A 16151-nucleotide genomic window follows, 5' to 3' on the forward strand; every position below is an offset into this window, starting at 1 on the left:
GGGCGGGGGGGGGGGGGCGGAAGAGCAAGAGCTCAGACCCGGTGTCCCTCACCACCATGGGAGAGGGACCCACGGCAGGGCGGGGGGGTGGGCGGAAGAGCAAGAGCTCAGACCCGGTGTCCCTCTGCTCCGGTAGCAGCATAGACCACTGCCGGCTGTACCCGGATGGGCATGCGCACTGGTTCACAGCACGGCAGCACCGCCGCGTGTCAAGTGCACCCCGCCATCGTCTCAGGAACCCTCACCTGCTCATCCACAGCTCACCCAGCCCTGCACGACCCCCGACCCCCACGTGGGGTCCACTGGCCACAAGCATGTGTGAAGCACCCACACCCAAGAACCTCATTAAGCTCTCCAGCCCCGAGTGGGCTGCCGCCCACGGGGACTCAGGCACCCCCCACGCCCCAACACGGCTGCCCACCGGAACTGAAGCCTCCGGAACCGACACTTCTGAGACGCACGGGCTCTCAGCTGCCCCAAGGGGCAACAAAGAGGCCCAGAGCCCTGGGTCCCTCGGGGGAGGAGGTTGTGTGAACCACGGATGGGAACTTGGGGGAGTGATACCCATGAGAATTGCCATTTATTCCCGAAGTTGCCAAAATTATCACCAAGGATTCACCAAGGGGTGCGCATAGGGACGAGGAGGCTCAAACACTGATTGAGGGGCCAGTCAGGAGTTGGGAGGGAGAGGAATGGGTGGGGGACCCCCAGCTGTCCCTCCCCTTTCTAATGCCACAGGAAAGGGGTCCTCCTCCGGCCAGCACCCCTCCCCATCCCCCATGTCACGTCCAGTTTCTCTCCGGGGAGGTGGGGTGGGGGACATGGAAGAGGGTGTAGTGTGAGTGGGCCCCAGGAGGGGAGGGTGCTGGGGTGGGGGCAGGGGTCCCCCGCTTCACATGCACTCACAACACTGTTCTCCCAGGGAGCAGAAATGGGGGAAGCCCGGCCAGGCCAAATCCCCCTCCCTCCTGGATTATAGGAGGAAGGGGTTAGTGTTGGGGGCTGGGGGGCCTGGGGGCATCATGGGGGGCAGGCCAGGGCCCCCACCAAGGGGAGAGATGTATGTCGGTGGTGCTCCGGGGACCGGGGGCACAGGGCTGAGCCGGAGCTGGTTCAGGGTGAGCGTCGCAGGGGGCGCGGGCTGGAAGGGGTTGGTGATGGAGGGGCCGGTGGTCGGGGCTCCTACAGGGAGAGAAGAGAAGAGGAGACAACAGAGCAGAGTCAGGGGCCTGCCCGGGTAGGAGGTCAACAGGTGGGATCCGTCCGGGAGGCTGGCACTCACCGCTTGGCAGGAAGGGGTTGGAGGCCTTGGCTCCTGGCGGCGTGGGGCCCGGCCGGCTCACCAGTGAGTCGAGGTCCACGAGGGCTGCATTAGGCCCCAGGAATGACTCTGGCGTCTTCCGTGTGGGCGGCGGCGGGGTGGGGGCAACCGCCGGCGGGGGGCTCCCCACAGCCTCGGCCAGAGAGCCTCCGACCCCACTCATGTCGAACGCCCCGGGACTGCGTGCGGGTACCTCTCCAGCGAGCAGCTCCAGCTCCCCTACAAGGAGCCAGAGAGGGGTCAGGGGAGGGCGGGCAGCGGGGGCCTCAAATTGAGAGGCCCAGCCTAGCGCCAAGCCAGGGGGACCCACTCAGGGAACTCCAGCAGATAGTCTCCAGGGCAGAAAACTACCAAGGGACGTTCACGCAATCCCACAAAACCCCACTGGCTCCAGCGTCCGTCCCCAACAGAAACATCACGGCGGAGAAGCACAATGGCCCCGCAGACAGGAGAGCATCTGTGAGACTGTCTGCTTGTTTCTGAGATCTGAGAATCCCCCCTGCTGCTGGGAAATGCACAAAATCGGCAGGGAGAGAGGAAAACAGACCCGGGAAGGTAGCAAACCACAGACAGACAGGGGACTGGACAATAACCTCAGGGGGCGCAAGGGGAGGGAGGGATCCCTGGCGCCCGGCCTGCCCAGTCAGTCCCAAGAATTCCTGCTTCTGCTTCCCGGGTCCGCTTCAGGCCACTGGCGCAGGGAGACACATCGGCGCCTCCTGGGGACAGGCTCAGTGCCCTACCAACACCTCGCACAGACGGCATGTTCTCCAGACACAAGCCAGTCCAGTCCGTGCCGGGAAGGGAGGGACACAAGAGCCAGGACGCCCAAACGCAAGGTGCCCCGAAGACGGGACGCCAGGTGGGGAAGGCACTGGGCGCTGAGGCACCAGCGGGCAGGCCAGGGGGGCGGGCCCCCGCAGTCACCACACTGCTGGTAATGCAGGACACAGCCGGCCGGGCCCCCAGAAACACCAGAGGAACATTCCAGGGACACAGAAGTCAGAGTTCGGAATCTAGGGAAGCTGCAAAAACACAGTTCCTTATGCTACTTCTGCAGCTCTTCTGAGTATGAAATTATTCAAAACCAAGATCAAACTTTCTTTTGAAGATGTTCAGGATCAGTTATAACTGCAATGAGAGGGTCTGGGTGCCGGCCCACACAGCCCAGAGGGTGGCTCACCCGTGCTGCTCCCGGAGGTCGGCAGGGCCGAACGCAGGCGGTCGAAGTCCGAGAACTCATCTGGCTCCGCGTCAAACCCGACGGCTGTGGGGGTCCAGGATGCCCACTCAGCTCCCCATGGGGACCCACCTCCCACTCCCCAGCCCCCGGCACTCCAGAGACCAGATACCCCCAAGCTCCCACACACACCCGCCACACCCTTGGGCCCCGTCAGCCTGACCCCAGCACCCACCCAGTACCTGTGGTGCCATTGGTGCTGGGCTTGGCAGGTGACCCTCCCCAGGGGTCCGAGAAGGCCGGGGCTGGAGCCCAGGGATCAGAGGCTGGGGGTCCACCTACCGGAGCCCCACCTGAGTGAGGAAGGAGGCATGTACGCGGCTGCTGGGTGGAGGGTTTACCTCTGAGAACCTGTGCCCACTCCCTCCAGCCTCACTCCTAGGCCCGTACCTCCCCAAAGCCTCGCCCTGCCCTGCCGTGTCCTGGGACGCAGCTGGGCACCCCAGCATGGGCCCACCCGCAGCCTTTCCCGCCTCGTCCCCACGAATGAGCCATGGCTACACACACTGCGGGGCCTCTGCCCACACGTCCCTCCTCGGCCGTGAGGCCTCTGGGAAGCCCCCAAAGACCTCCCCAGCTGGGTAAGGCGGTATGGCTCACCCAGACCTGCCCAAACCCCATGGCTCCCTTGAGACCCCCCCAGGGCGTCCAGCCCCGTCCCAGCCCTCCTGCACCCAGCCTCACCAGCCACCCGCCCTGGTTCCACTGCAGCAACCTCTCTACCCCGCGCCCCTTGGCACCCCGCCATGGTCCTACAGGCTCCCTCATGCCCGCTCCTCTGGGCTGTTCTATCTGACCCCCACAGCCACCCACTGTACTGCATCTGTCCCAATCCCTAAGGCATGCCCGGGATCACACACTGGATGTGGGGCCAGAGCAGGCAGGCAGCCAGCACTCACCATCAGAGCTCCCCCACGGATCAGGCGTGGGCCCCTCTCCAGCTGCAGGGGCCTGGGTCCCACCCCAAGGGTCAACCGGGGGCCCTGCAGGGGCAGCAGGCCTCCAAGGGTCCCCGGAGGCTGGTGTAGGGGCCGGACCACCCCAGGGATCAGCAGCTGGAGGGACAGGGGCCCCTCCCCAAGGGTCCGAGGTGGGGGCAGTCATGGGTGCCGCCTGGGGGCCTCCCCAGGGGTCCGTGGCTGGTGGTGGAGCCGGGGCCGTGAAGACGTCAGCAAGATCCATGAGGGAGGACTGCAGGGTACAGAGGAAAGAAAGTACATGAGGCCCGAGCAGGCTGGGCCAGGGGACCCCAGGGGTCCGGGAGGAGGGCCCTGGGGCGGGGGGGGTGGGGGGGGGGGAACGGCTGCAGAGCAAGAGAGAAGCAAGAGCCAGGTGCTGTGGTCATGAGACCGAAGAAGGCAGTCTCCCCATCTCCCACCCACTACACCCCTGCTGTCCGCCACCCCCCACCACTCAGCCCTCCCCAGTTCCCGCCAGAACAAGGAAAGCGACCAGAGCCCAGAGGAGCCCACCCCAGCCCTGCCCATGGGAGGCCCACTGGGGAACAAGGAAAGCGACCAGAGCCCAGAGGAGCCCACCCCAGCCCTGCCCATGGGAGGCCCACTGGGGTCGCCCACTGAGTGTCAGGTGATTATGGGTCACCCTGAACAGTCCTGGCCTCAAGCCCAGTACACGTCCCACGTCACCTGGAGCATGCTCCAGGCTTCCAGGGCTGTGTGTGTGTGTGTGTGTGTGTGAGTGTGCGCACGCGCTCACAGGCGCTCACCCATAGCCCTGGAAGCCTGGAGCACCTGTGAGCATGCACATGCGCACGCACACACACACACGCATGCGCGCGCGCGCACTCACTCTCACACAATGACCCTGTGTCCCAAGAGCACACGCCTCTCTGGACAAGGAGGTGCCCCACCTCCCACAGGACAGCGGGCGCAGGCCTGGCACCCCCTTCCTCCAGGCTCTCGAGAGGTGGGGCATCAGGGAGACCCTCCGGCTGAGGCTAGCCCAAGCAGGCTCCTCTATCCAGTGCCCTGTTGTGGCTGCGGGGCCAGCCCTGGCCACCTGGCTACCCGCCCTCCGCCTGCCCATCAGGAAGGCGGCTACCCTCCCAGGCCAGCATCCTTGAGGCCGGTCCCACAGTGAAGACGCTCGAGACAGCAACCCGAGTGAGGCCACAGAACGAGGCCAGCTTGGATGCCCGGCCACGTGAGGGACCCTGGCCTCAATGTGCACGGCCATGCCTCATTCACCCGTGAGGCCAAGAGAGGCGGGATGAAAAGCACAAGCTGAACTGCCAGCAAACATCACGTCTGCACTGGGGGACTGCGGCCCCCGGAGGCCAGGGACCAGCCCTGTGTCGCTCGCCCGCTGACCCTCGGTGTCCCGGGCGAAGGTGGATGCTCAGGAGGTGCCTGGGCACACGTGAGCCACCCCCTTCCTGCCCGATCAGACCGGTGCTCTCACTGTATCTCGCTCTGGTCTCGCTCAGCTACAGGCACCGACCGCCACTCGAAACATCTCCGTGGCGGGGTCACACTCGAGCGCCCTCCAGCCCCCACACGTCTCCCCGAGAAAACGGTTCCCTGCAGCCACAGCCACAGCCGCCTAGGGCCCCGCCCAAGGCCCCGGGCGCCTGAGGGCAGGACGGCCTCCCGTGCTCACCTCCTCCTGGCCACCAGTCTCCCTCCTGCTCTCCTCTATGGCCATCTGAAGCCTCAGGTCGTCCCCACGGCGGATCCGCTCTTCCTGTTTGGGTCATGGAGGCAGGCGACAAGGGAGGGTCAGAATACGAGCAGCACGGCTGCCCCCCACCCCCGACCCGACAAAGGTGACTGAAAATTAAAATGGGATGTGGACGATGTGGGAGGGGAGGATGGGGAGGCGCGTGCGGTCTGGGCTGGGGACACGGGCCTGGCCAGGCACTGCTCTGACAGGCTCGGGAAGCGGGGGCCAGGCGTCTGACTCTGCAGTGTCTGCTGCGCTGGGTGGAGGTGACCAAGGCCTGGGCTGTGGCAGAGGGGACGGAGTGGCCACGAGGCATCTGCTTCCCATGCTGCGACTGCACCGTTGGAGGACCCACGTGACACGTGCGTACGGCAGGGGCAGGGCTGCTGTGGGGCGGGCAAGGGGGTGCAAGGAGCCGGGGACCTGAGGAGGGTCTGAGGGGAGCCCTAGGGAGGGGAGGGGGCTCTTCTGACCTTGTCGTGTTCCTCACGGCTCAAACTAAGGGCCAGCTGGAGCTGGACGTCGTCCTCAGGGCCGCAGGATGGGGGCTGGGGGAGAGAGAGCGTGAGGGGTCCAGGGCAGGACACGAGGTGGGGGGTGGGAGAGAAAGAGAAGGAGGGAAGGAGAGAGAGGAAGAGAGAGACGGGGAGTGTGAGGGGTCCAGGGCAGGACACAAGGTTGGGGGCGGGCGAGATAAAGAAGGAGGGAAGGAGAGAGAAAAGTAGAGAAGAGAGAGAGAGAGAGAGAGAGAGAGAGAGAGAGAGAGAGGAGGAGAGAGACGGGGAGTGTGAGGGGTCCACGACAGGACACAAGGTTGGGGGCGGGAGAAAGAAGGAGGGAAGGAGAGAGAGGAGGAAGGAAGGGGAGAGAGAGAGAGAAGGAGAAAAGGAAAGGAAACAGAAACAGAGCCAGGACGGACAGAACCAAAGGCACAGACACAGTCACCCAAACCGGCGAGGGACGGGCAGAGACAGAGCAGAGAGACTAGCAGGGAAGGAGCCACTCAGGACAAACACCCGAGTAAAGGGGACGAAAGCGGTCAGGACGAGGACACAGGAAGACCAGGTGGGAGGGCCAGCAGAGAGAGGGTGGGGGTGGGGAGAGAGAGGGCACAGGCCCTCAGGAGGTGGAGGGGCAGGGGCTGAGGCATGAGATGGGATGAGAACGGAAGTCAAACCCCCAGAGTCAAACTGGTGCGCCCGGCCGGGCCCAGTACCTGGTCGGCCTCCTCCTTGCTCATGGCCAAGGCCAGCTGGAGCTGGAGCTCCTCCTCCCCGCTGCTCTGCGGCCATGCCTGCTCTGCCTCAGGTGGGGGCCCCGAGCCCACGGCTGCTGAGGACGCTGCGGTGGGGAGGGGCAGTGAGACCCGGCTGGACAAAGAGAAGGGACCACACAGCCCAGGCGGGGGGGGGGAGGAAGGCTTCCTTTCCAGGGGGGGGGCAGACTGTGAGCCGGGTTTGTCCAGCCTCCCCTCCCCCCGCCCCGGGGAGAACATGGAATAAGGAGGGGGGGGGTGGGTGTCAAGGAAGGACAGCCCTGTGGGCCCAAGAACAAAAGCCAGCAGCAAAGGGAGGATGTGCAGGAGCCTCAGAGCCCACAACCTTGGTTCCCGAGCTGCATGCCCGGGGTCTGCTCAGAGCCCCAGGGCACACCGGTCTCCAGGCCCACGTGCTCCCACGGGTCCAGGGCTGCGTGGCTGGGACCAGCTGGGTGTCAGGGGAAGAAGAGAACCTGCACCCTCAGCCCCCACCCCCACCGTGGGTGTGGCGGAGACAAGACGTGACCCAGAAGGGGGTGACTACCCAGAAGGTGGCACGGACAGGGTGCAGGGCCTAATGCTGAGCCAGGGGAAGCGCCCACCTGCCTGCTGCTCGCAGCTGGCCCCTCACTGTCGGCAGGCCCCCCAGAGTGCCTGCCGTCCCTGACCTCAGACCTCCGGCAACCCCCTCCAGGTCACTCCTCTCCGTCTTCGGCATTGCCCGCTCTCAGGAAGGGGCACACCTGGGCCCTCAGGCGGCCCTCGGTTAGTATTTGCAGGTGAACAGGGTACCTCTCAGCTCTAAGGTCCCACAGCGAGAGGGAAGGGACACAGGAGTGCAGAGGAGGCTCACGGCTCGTCACCCCTCAGATGAGGACACAGAAAGGATGGCACAGGGCGGGGAGAGCCCAGCGGCTGGGCAAGGGGTGCCTGGCAACGACAGGAAGCTTCAAGACGGAGGGGGGTGGGCCTGGAGGGAGCAGTGAGGGCGCAGAGGCGCGGGGGGCTCCCGAGGCAGGCCTCACCCGTGGCGGTCTGCGCCAGCTTCTCCTTGGTCTTGAGCGCGTGGGCGCGCTCCTCCCGCAGCCGGTCCTCGTCACGGAGCAGGGCCACCAGCTGCTTGGCCTTCTCACGCACGTTCACGCCCTGGTCCTTGCCGTCACGGTCCACGTACTGGAAGTCCTTGAGCGTCTGCACCGCGTACATGTTCTCCTTGCACTGCTGGGACACGCGCTCCGAGCCGGTCTTGATGAGGTACTCCATCAGCGTCATGGCCTTCAGGGCGGGGGGCACACCGGTCACGAACACGGCGGCCAGGATCCCAGTCCCGGCGCCAACCCTCACGTCAGCCGCACACGGACAGACACGCGCAGCCCAGCAGGTGACTACATGGCCGCGAGAGAGGACGCAGCGCGGCCACGTGCAGCCACTTGGAGGGACCCCACAGACACCAAAGAGCATGCGAGGCGGGCGTCCCCGACAGGCACATCCACAGAGGATGTGGATCACAGGAGATTCGGGGCTGCCAGGGCTGGGAGACTCTCGGTGGACACGGGATCTGTGTGCAGGTGACAAAGATACTCTGCACCCAGGCAGTGGTGGTGGTCGCCTAACCCCGGGCCGGTGCTCTGTGCCACTGAACCGCACACTTTACAAGGGTGAACCGTACGGCACGGGATCTGTGTGCAGGTCAGTAAAAATCCAGAAACGGGGAAAAGGCAGGTATGGTCGCTGCAGCCCCTCCCAGGCTTCCCCGAGCCAAGCAGACCCCACTCTATTTCTCTGAAACCACAAAAATACGCCTGTTAAGTCACGTTCGACAGCACCCAGTGCTCGGACGGCCAGACTGGTTTCTCTCCCGTCCTGTCCATCTGGAACGTGTGTCATTACCGCCCGTGTAGAGCTTTGTGCCTCTGCAGACAAGGAAGCGACTTGCTCCTCGAGGTGGGAGGGAGGGAGGCAGGCACCGGGGCCTCGGGGCCTGTTGAGGCAGGGCTCTCTGCAGGGCACTCGTGCACTGGGACAGCAGGAACAAAGGGACAGGGAGGAGGAAACACCGTGACAGCTTCTGCATTTAAGAGGTAAGAACAAATTCTCTTTCCAACAAGTTAAAACAAAACGGGGAAAGAGACTCCGGTCGTCGGACGACAGGGCACCTTATGGTTTGCAGGGGACTCCGGGAGCTTCCCGGAGCCCCTGAAGGTCACCCAGACCACTGCAAAGCAACAGAGAGAGGACCTTCTGCTTCGGCTGAGCTGTCTGAAGAGCTACGCGATTTGCCGGGGAACCCCCGCTGTGGGGGCTTGACGTCTCCCCAACCTTCCTGGGGAGCCAAACCTGAATCTCACAGGCTTCCTGAAGGTGTGTGAACGGTATTTACGCCAGTAATCAGAGGTTAGTCTTTAACCAGCCCTCGAGGTGTTTACGCATCACGGTAGGAGGGACAGGGTGGAAAGCAGGCTCCCAAGGTCCTGGGCCAGCCGTGCTCTGGAATTCAGCTTTCCCGGGTTCAGACCAGAAAGGCCACACGACACATAAAACAGGATCTCCCAGCAGAAGGTCCCACCAACAGTCAAGCTACCCGAGACCCACAGATGGCAGACAGACCACCTCCCCTCAGCCTGGGATGGGACTTGCACCCAACAACTCACAAAAACTCGTTTTCAAAGCTCTGGAGCTGCAGTTGAATGGCCTGTGAACCCAGAAAGAATCCAAACACCCCACGGGTAACACGCATACGTGTGAAGCACAGCGGGCCCGTGGTGCGGGAGCAGCACACGCACAGCAACGTAACGTAAACACGCAAGCGGATGCCGCACACGCCAACCTCCCAGATGAGGCCGTGAGCAACATACGCAGGTGCAAAGAACCAGGAGCATGGGTCCGTGGAAAGTTCTAGAACAAACGTGGCAGACAGAAGGCAGGACAGGATGCTGCTGGGGGAGGCGGGGACATCCTCTCTCTCTCTCCATCGGGATGGTGGCTACACAGGTGAGCGTACACGTGAGCACTAACCAGGCTGTACGCTCGTGACACGTGTCACAACAGAAAACGTGAACCTATTCTTAAAAGTAAGCAACTAGACAGCCCAATAGTCCCTGCTAATTTTTGAAACAGCTTGCTCCTGGATCCCCCAGGACACCAGAACACGCATCAAGGAGCCACACGGGGCACCTGGGCACTCAGTTGGTTGAGCGTCTGACTCTTGGCTTCGCCTCAGATCATCACCTCGCGGTTTGTGGGTTCAAGCCCCGTGTCGGGCTCTGCACTGACAGCATGGAGCCTGCTTAGGATTCTCTTTCCCCCCCTTTCCCTGCTCCTCCTCCTCCCCTGCCTGTCCACATGCACATGCATTCTTGGGCTCTCTCTCTCTCTCTCTCTCTCAAAATAAATAAACTTAAATAAAAAATCAATGTTTACAAAAGTAAAAAAACAAAAAAACAGGAGTCCACAAACAACTTCTCAAAGGGCCAGGTGCTAGATAACCCAGCTTTTCAGGCCACATGGCCCCCATGCTATAGGGGAAGCAGCCGCAGATGAGCGGGCCTGGCCATGACGGATAGAGCTTCACCCACCAACACAGGTGGCTGCCCAGATTCAACCTCTGGCCCATAGTTTGTTGACCTCTTGTTTTAAAAGATAAAAACTGAGAGGCACCTGGGTAGCTCAGTCGGTTAAACGTCCAACTTCAGCTTAGGTCACAATCTTGCAGTTTGTGGGTTCGAGCCCCACGTTGGGCTCTGTGCTGACAGCTCAGAGCCTGGAGCCTGCTTCAGATTCTGTGTCTCCCTCTCTCTCTGCCCCTCCCGTGCTCCCGCTCTCTCTCATAAACGTTAAAAGATAAGTAAACATTTAAAAGATAAAAATGGAGACCCTGCATTCCTCGGAGCAGGGAGGTGACACAACCCAGTCAAGAGAACGGGTTCCAAGGCTCCCCTCCCACCCCTTGCCCCCGGGTGGCCCCGAGCCTCTTTGTGCCTCAGTTTCCTCACCTAAAAAGTGGGGACAGGAAAAGTACTTCGTGGTTCTCTGCCTACAGCAGTGTTTCTCCGGCTGCACTTGGTCCATGAGCCCCAGTGAGCTTCCCTTGCAGTTTCAAGAGGCCCTCCAAATCCCATCCCCTCCCTTCACCTCCACACAAGGGCTCACCCAGACCCCCCCACCCCTTCCCCGATTCTCAGCTAGACAAATGCCACCCAGTCCTTCACAACAAACCACCAAATATCGGACCCAACATCGGGTCCGGGGGATTGAGGCCCCAGTCCGGGTTTGTCAGGGTGGGTGTGAGAAAGAACACAGCATTTCCAGGTCTGAGAAACGAGGGAGCACCGTGCCCTGGGGCACAGCGCAGGTCCCAGCCAGAGTCCATGAGACCGGGGACCTCGGCTGCCTCATCCACCACCAGACACAACAGGCCCTTGGCCAACGGTCCCCAAACAAACGTCGACAAGAGGACTTGCCTGAACCTCGCTCTCCGGCTCCCACCCCAGCAGCCGGACCCTCACACGCAAGAACGTCCACAGGCCGCCCCGAGCCCCACTGCTGGGAGTGGGGGCCGGCCACCCACGCCAGCCTGTGCCCACCGCCGCTTCTTGGCCCAAGGGGAAGATGCCAGGCCCCAGACCAGTAAGCTGAAAAACCGCTCATGGGCACTCCCCAAAGACACGTTCCCTTTGACCAAAGCCTCCAATCTGTTCGCTGGGTGAGGACGCACACATCCGCCACCAGGAACCAGTCAACAGACCACTTCTGTGGTGGGCACTGTGTCCACGTTTCTCAACGTGACACTTGCGTGTGTCCTTCCGCCCAAAAGTTCCAGTTCTAGAAAATGGTGAACATACAAGGGGATTCGCGGCAGTCTTGTTCACAAAAGCAAAGCGTCACAGATCACTTAACGATCTGTCCGTCCCCAGGTAGCACTTGTTGAAAAAGTAAAAAAAGGAAGAAAATAAAGTACGAATCTTTTATATCCTAAAGAGGAATGACCTCTGAGATGTGACTTCACCTTCCTTCTTAAAACTGGGGTACTATTGGGGCGCCTGGGTGGCGCAGTCGGTTGAGCGTCCGACTTCAGCCAGGTCACGATCTCGCGGTCTGTGAGTTCGAGCCCCGCGTCGGGCTCTGGGCTGATGGCTCAGAGCCTGGAGCCTGTTTCCGATTCTGTGTCTGCCTCTCTCTCTGCCCCTCCCCCGTTCATGCTCTGTCTCTCTTTGTCCCAAAAATAAATAAACGTTGAAAAAAAAAAATTTAAAAAAAAAAAACAACAAAAAAAAACTGGGGTACTATTTACACTTGCTACAGCCCACCGTCCTCCACTGCAGTCCTGAGCCCTGATAATTGCACACGGCCACGTATCCAGCGCTGCAGTGGTACTGCGGCTCCACGGCCCCCCAAACTCCCTGGTGCCAGGGGACATGTGCACACAGATTGTTCCGGAGGAAAAACAGAAGCGGGAGACACCAGCTGCCTCTGAGAGGGACCTGGGCTCTGGGCACACAGAGGGACGCGCGCCGTGCACCTGCTTAGGCCTTCTGTGCGGACGAATCTTGCAACTGTGCCACGTTTTCAAGAAGTTTAAACCCTATGACTCAAAACTCCTAAGACCCTTACCCGTTTGCTGCCTTCGTTAGGTGAAAAGGAGGGCGGGAGGGAGAGAGGTTCACATAAACACCCAGAACTCCAAGTCCTCGGGCACACCACCACCGGAGCCCTGCGCACACCCCCGCCCGCCCTCAAGCACGCGTGCATGTGAGGGCCGGGCTGCAGGCCCCGGGCACTGACCTTGTAGACATGCCGCCAGTTCTTGCCATGGTCATTGAGCCGCTTCCAGATCATGCTCATGATCTCGGAGAAGGCGACAACGTTGTAGGTGAGGTCAGCGATCTCAGACATGAGGGAGCTGGATGGGCCCCAGGGGTCGTTGCTCGTGGCTTCTCGGACCTTGATCTCGGCCTCCGAGTAGTTGTGGACTATGTTCTTCATCTGGCGCCGCAGCGACGAGGTCGACATGGCGGCGGGTGATGGTGAGGGTGGTGGGCCCCCCGGGATGTGGCGAGACAGGGGCGACTGGAGGAAAAGACAGCAGCAGGGGCTGGGGGTCACCGCATCTGAGGAAGAAAGGCCCTTTAGAAACACAATTGGGACCTGGGGCTGTCCAGCCTGCAGCTCCGCCCTGTGGCCCCCCACCCCCACCCCGGAGTCAAGGATGAGGTCCTAACCATGGCCTAGAAGGCTCTGGCCCTCGTTAACCCCCATCTTAGTCACCCGGTCCGTCTTTCAGTTCCTCAAACATGCCCAGCTCCTTCCTGCTTGGGGGCCCTGCTCAGTGAGGCAGGGTGTGCAGTGATAGATCACAGACGGGACACCGCAGCTCGGTACTTCCGAGCCCGCTGCCCTGGGTGAGCCAGGAACTTCCACACCTGTTTTCTCCCCTGTAGAGTGGGGTTTTGTTCTACAACCCAGGGGGCTAAGAACCCGGCACGTAGGCAGTGCACTATAAACGTGGGTGGTGTCACGAGATGGTCATCCTGCTCTTCCTCAGCACCCAGGTCACTCCTCATCACCCCCAGGGCTCTGCTTAAGCTTCCCAGATGTTACACACCCAAATGCCACAGTCATGGTTCCCTAGGGGCCCCATCAGTATTTTATACCCGTGGGTCTGATTCTGTGGCTGAGGCCAACCCAATAGCCCCATGGGGACAGAGACCACGTCTCTGGGGACAGCCGTCCCGGAAGAGCCATTCAATAAACAGCTAGGAAGAAGGGAAGGAGGGAGGGCTGGAGTGGAAGGGGCAGAATCTGTGGCAGAAACAAGGACACACAGGGAGACCACTAAAGGGAATGGAGCAAGAGGCAGGGAACGCCAGGGGGACAGGCGTACCAAGGGTGGGGGGGGCGGGAGGCTCGGGGAGGAGAGATAAGGATGAGCCCGGCTGCCCACTGGGTCTGAGCCGCATGCCAGGGGCTCGCTGACCAAGAGATGCCCATTATCTCAACACCACCAGCGGGGCTTTCGGAGGCCAAACAATTCAGCCCAGGTCACACACTAAGCGCAGCAGCACAGACTCAACCTCTGGCTGCTTGGACACCAAAACCTACACTTTTAAACTAACCCGTGTTGAGGGCAAGATGACGGGAAGGAACAGAAGGGCGGGAACCAGGTGGAAGGTGACTATCACAGCAAGCGGTGGCACGAGCCTTACCCCGTGCTAGGCATTCTTCTCCATGCTTTACACACAGTGACTCAATTAATCCTCCCAACTCCGTGATTCACAGCACCTCACGGGGGGAGGAAACTGAGGCACAGGAAGAGAGACTCCCTTGCCCTGGGACACAGGCCTCACCCTGGCTGCAGAGCAGACTGAGCACCTCGGTCCACATCCACTCCAATAAGCCCTCCCACAACCTACCTACGTCCTGGGACGGCCGGCTGGCCCCAGCTTTGAATTCCAGCTGGAGAGCCCAGGCACAGGGAGGCAGATGTGAGGCGGTCAGGGGGCCCAGCAGGCCAGCTGGATGCACCAGGACAAAGAGCTGATGTGACCAGCACAGAAGAGACAGAGGGAAGGGAACAAGACCAACAAGAAGAGAAAGAGGCACAGAGAAACCCAGGCAGAGACAGTACTCAGAGACCGAATGACAACGAAGAGAAAGGATCAAGGCCCTAGAAGGAAAAGAAAGAGACAGCGACCCAGCACTACAAACTCATCAGAGAAAGAAAAACCAATGTGTGAAACAAAGAACAAGTAACTTGGGCCCAAATCCTGGCCATGAGCTACCAGCAGAACAACCTCCTTGAGACTCAGTTTGCTCAACTCTGAAAAGAAGGAAAGAATTCTTACCCAGCAGGCTTGCTGATTAAATAAGATGGGTACATAAAGTGCTTGGCGCCCTGCCCACAGATAGTAGGGGCTCAGTAACGCTGCCTGCTGTTATCAGAGAAAAAGAACATTTCCAAAGGGCCGGTAAAGGAAAACGCACTACTTTAACGCCGGGTAATTACACTAAGCTGTGTTAGAAAAAACAATCCACGAAAGTGCACGCATGCTGCTCAGAATGAGAGCAAGTTTTTCAACACAAACGGACTCACAAAGAGAAGTATTAGATCGAGTAGAGAACGAACGATATGGCAAAACCCTCAAGGGGTACTCAAATGACTGATGTCAAACATGTGCTGCGCGGAGCTGAAAACCTGTAAGAGCGGAATGCAGGGGTCCCAGCAGTTAACTGCGGGGCGAGCTGCTTCACCGCTACCGCCTCCAGGAACACGCACAGCGACGCCAGGATGCAGGAACTGTGAACGACCCTAACTTTAAACACTAGGAAGCGAAGGTTTGGAAATGAAAGAAGTCACCTGATAACCAGTACAGGCTGGCCAAGGAGTGGGCCTCGATTCTACAGCCCGGCTCTCGACCTCCCACCCCTCTGGAGACTCCAGGACCTGGGGGAGGGGGCAGATTCCAGACCAAGCAGCAGACGTGCAGAGGGACCTCGGGGTTGGGGATGTGCGCGAGGACGATGAATGGGAAAACGGAGGGGAGGAAGATGCACAGAGACGGGGACTAGGGTCACCGGGAACTGCAGACACGGAGGCCCGGAGGAAGAGAGGAGGCAGAAGGGTGAGGGAGAGGGAGAGAGAGAGAGGGAGAGAGAGAAAGAGACAGCGGCACGACCACCAATCCTGAACACCACACACCGACACTGACAGGGGTCGACACACGGGGACCGGCGCCCAGTGGAAGCGCCACAGCGGACGCGGGCAGCGCCGAGGCCCGGGCGGAGGCCGGCGGGATACGGACCAACACAGACACCGCGGGGTGGAAAGGCGCGGGCGCCGACACACAAAGGCCGCGGTGATGAGCCAGGGGCCGCACGCGACGGACGCCCGAGCGCCCCCGTACCGCCGTACCCCGGCCCGCGCTCACCTCGGCCTCTCACGCCGGGCTCCGGGGGGTCATGGCGGGCAGCCCCCTGCCCCGCTTGGCCTCGGTGTCGCGGGGCGCGCGCCTGGCCGCAGGCGGCGGACACGGAGGCGCAGTCGGGCGCACGCGCGAACGCACGGAGGGCCGCACGCCGACGGCCCCGCCGCCCCGGCGCCCGGGAGGGGCGCAGAGAGCCGGGCGGGGGAGGGGAGCCGCCGAGCGGACGGGAAGCAACCGAAGGAGGCGACGGACCGGAAGCGGAAGTGGCGGCGCGCCCCGCCCTCCGCGCCGCATTTGGCCCCGGCGACTCGGCCCGCAGGGAGCCTGCGCAGTCGCCGCTTCCGCGGCCCCGCCCGCCCTTCTACGTCACTTCCGGCGCGCGAGCGCCGTGGCCAGACGCGGCTGCGAGGCCATGGGGACGCCCTTGAAAGAGTGGAGGCCTCAGAGAGGCCCGGCCGGCAATCTCGGCCGAGGGAGGTGGGGGAGGCGAGGAAGGGGCCGCGCCGTGCCGGGCTCGCGAGGCCACACCCCCGGCACCCCGCGGTGGTGCTCTAGGCGCCCCCTCTCCTTGCCCAGCGGGCGCACACGCGGAGCCCCGCCCCCAAGCGCCTGCCCCGGGCAACCGGCCACGCAGGCGGGGGTGTGCCCGGCAGGGCGCGCCAAGGGCGCCGCGGCCGGAGGGCAGGGACAGCCAGGCGCCCGCAGCCTAGGGCCAATGACCGGGGTGGG

General features: G+C 62.1%; 1 protein-coding gene across 1 annotated transcript; it reads right to left on the bottom strand.

Moving 5' to 3' along the window:
• Positions 1–561: 561 nt before the first annotated feature.
• On the bottom strand, positions 562–15725 carry EPN1 (epsin 1). Its single transcript, XM_047834476.1, has 11 exons — positions 15426–15725; positions 12283–12608; positions 7527–7776; positions 6460–6584; positions 5717–5791; positions 5181–5264; positions 3461–3752; positions 2744–2854; positions 2505–2588; positions 1283–1540; positions 562–1182 (listed from the first exon to the last, which is right to left on the bottom strand). Exons 2-11 carry the CDS (start codon positions 12508–12510, stop codon positions 974–976), a joined length of 1716 nt encoding a protein of 571 aa, XP_047690432.1. The 5' UTR covers positions 12511–12608; positions 15426–15725; the 3' UTR covers positions 562–973.
• Between the last annotated feature and the right edge of the window lie 426 nt (positions 15726–16151).

Source organism: Prionailurus viverrinus, chromosome E2 (assembly GCF_022837055.1).
Source record: "Prionailurus viverrinus isolate Anna chromosome E2, UM_Priviv_1.0, whole genome shotgun sequence".
Taxonomy (NCBI): domain Eukaryota; kingdom Metazoa; phylum Chordata; class Mammalia; order Carnivora; family Felidae; genus Prionailurus; species Prionailurus viverrinus.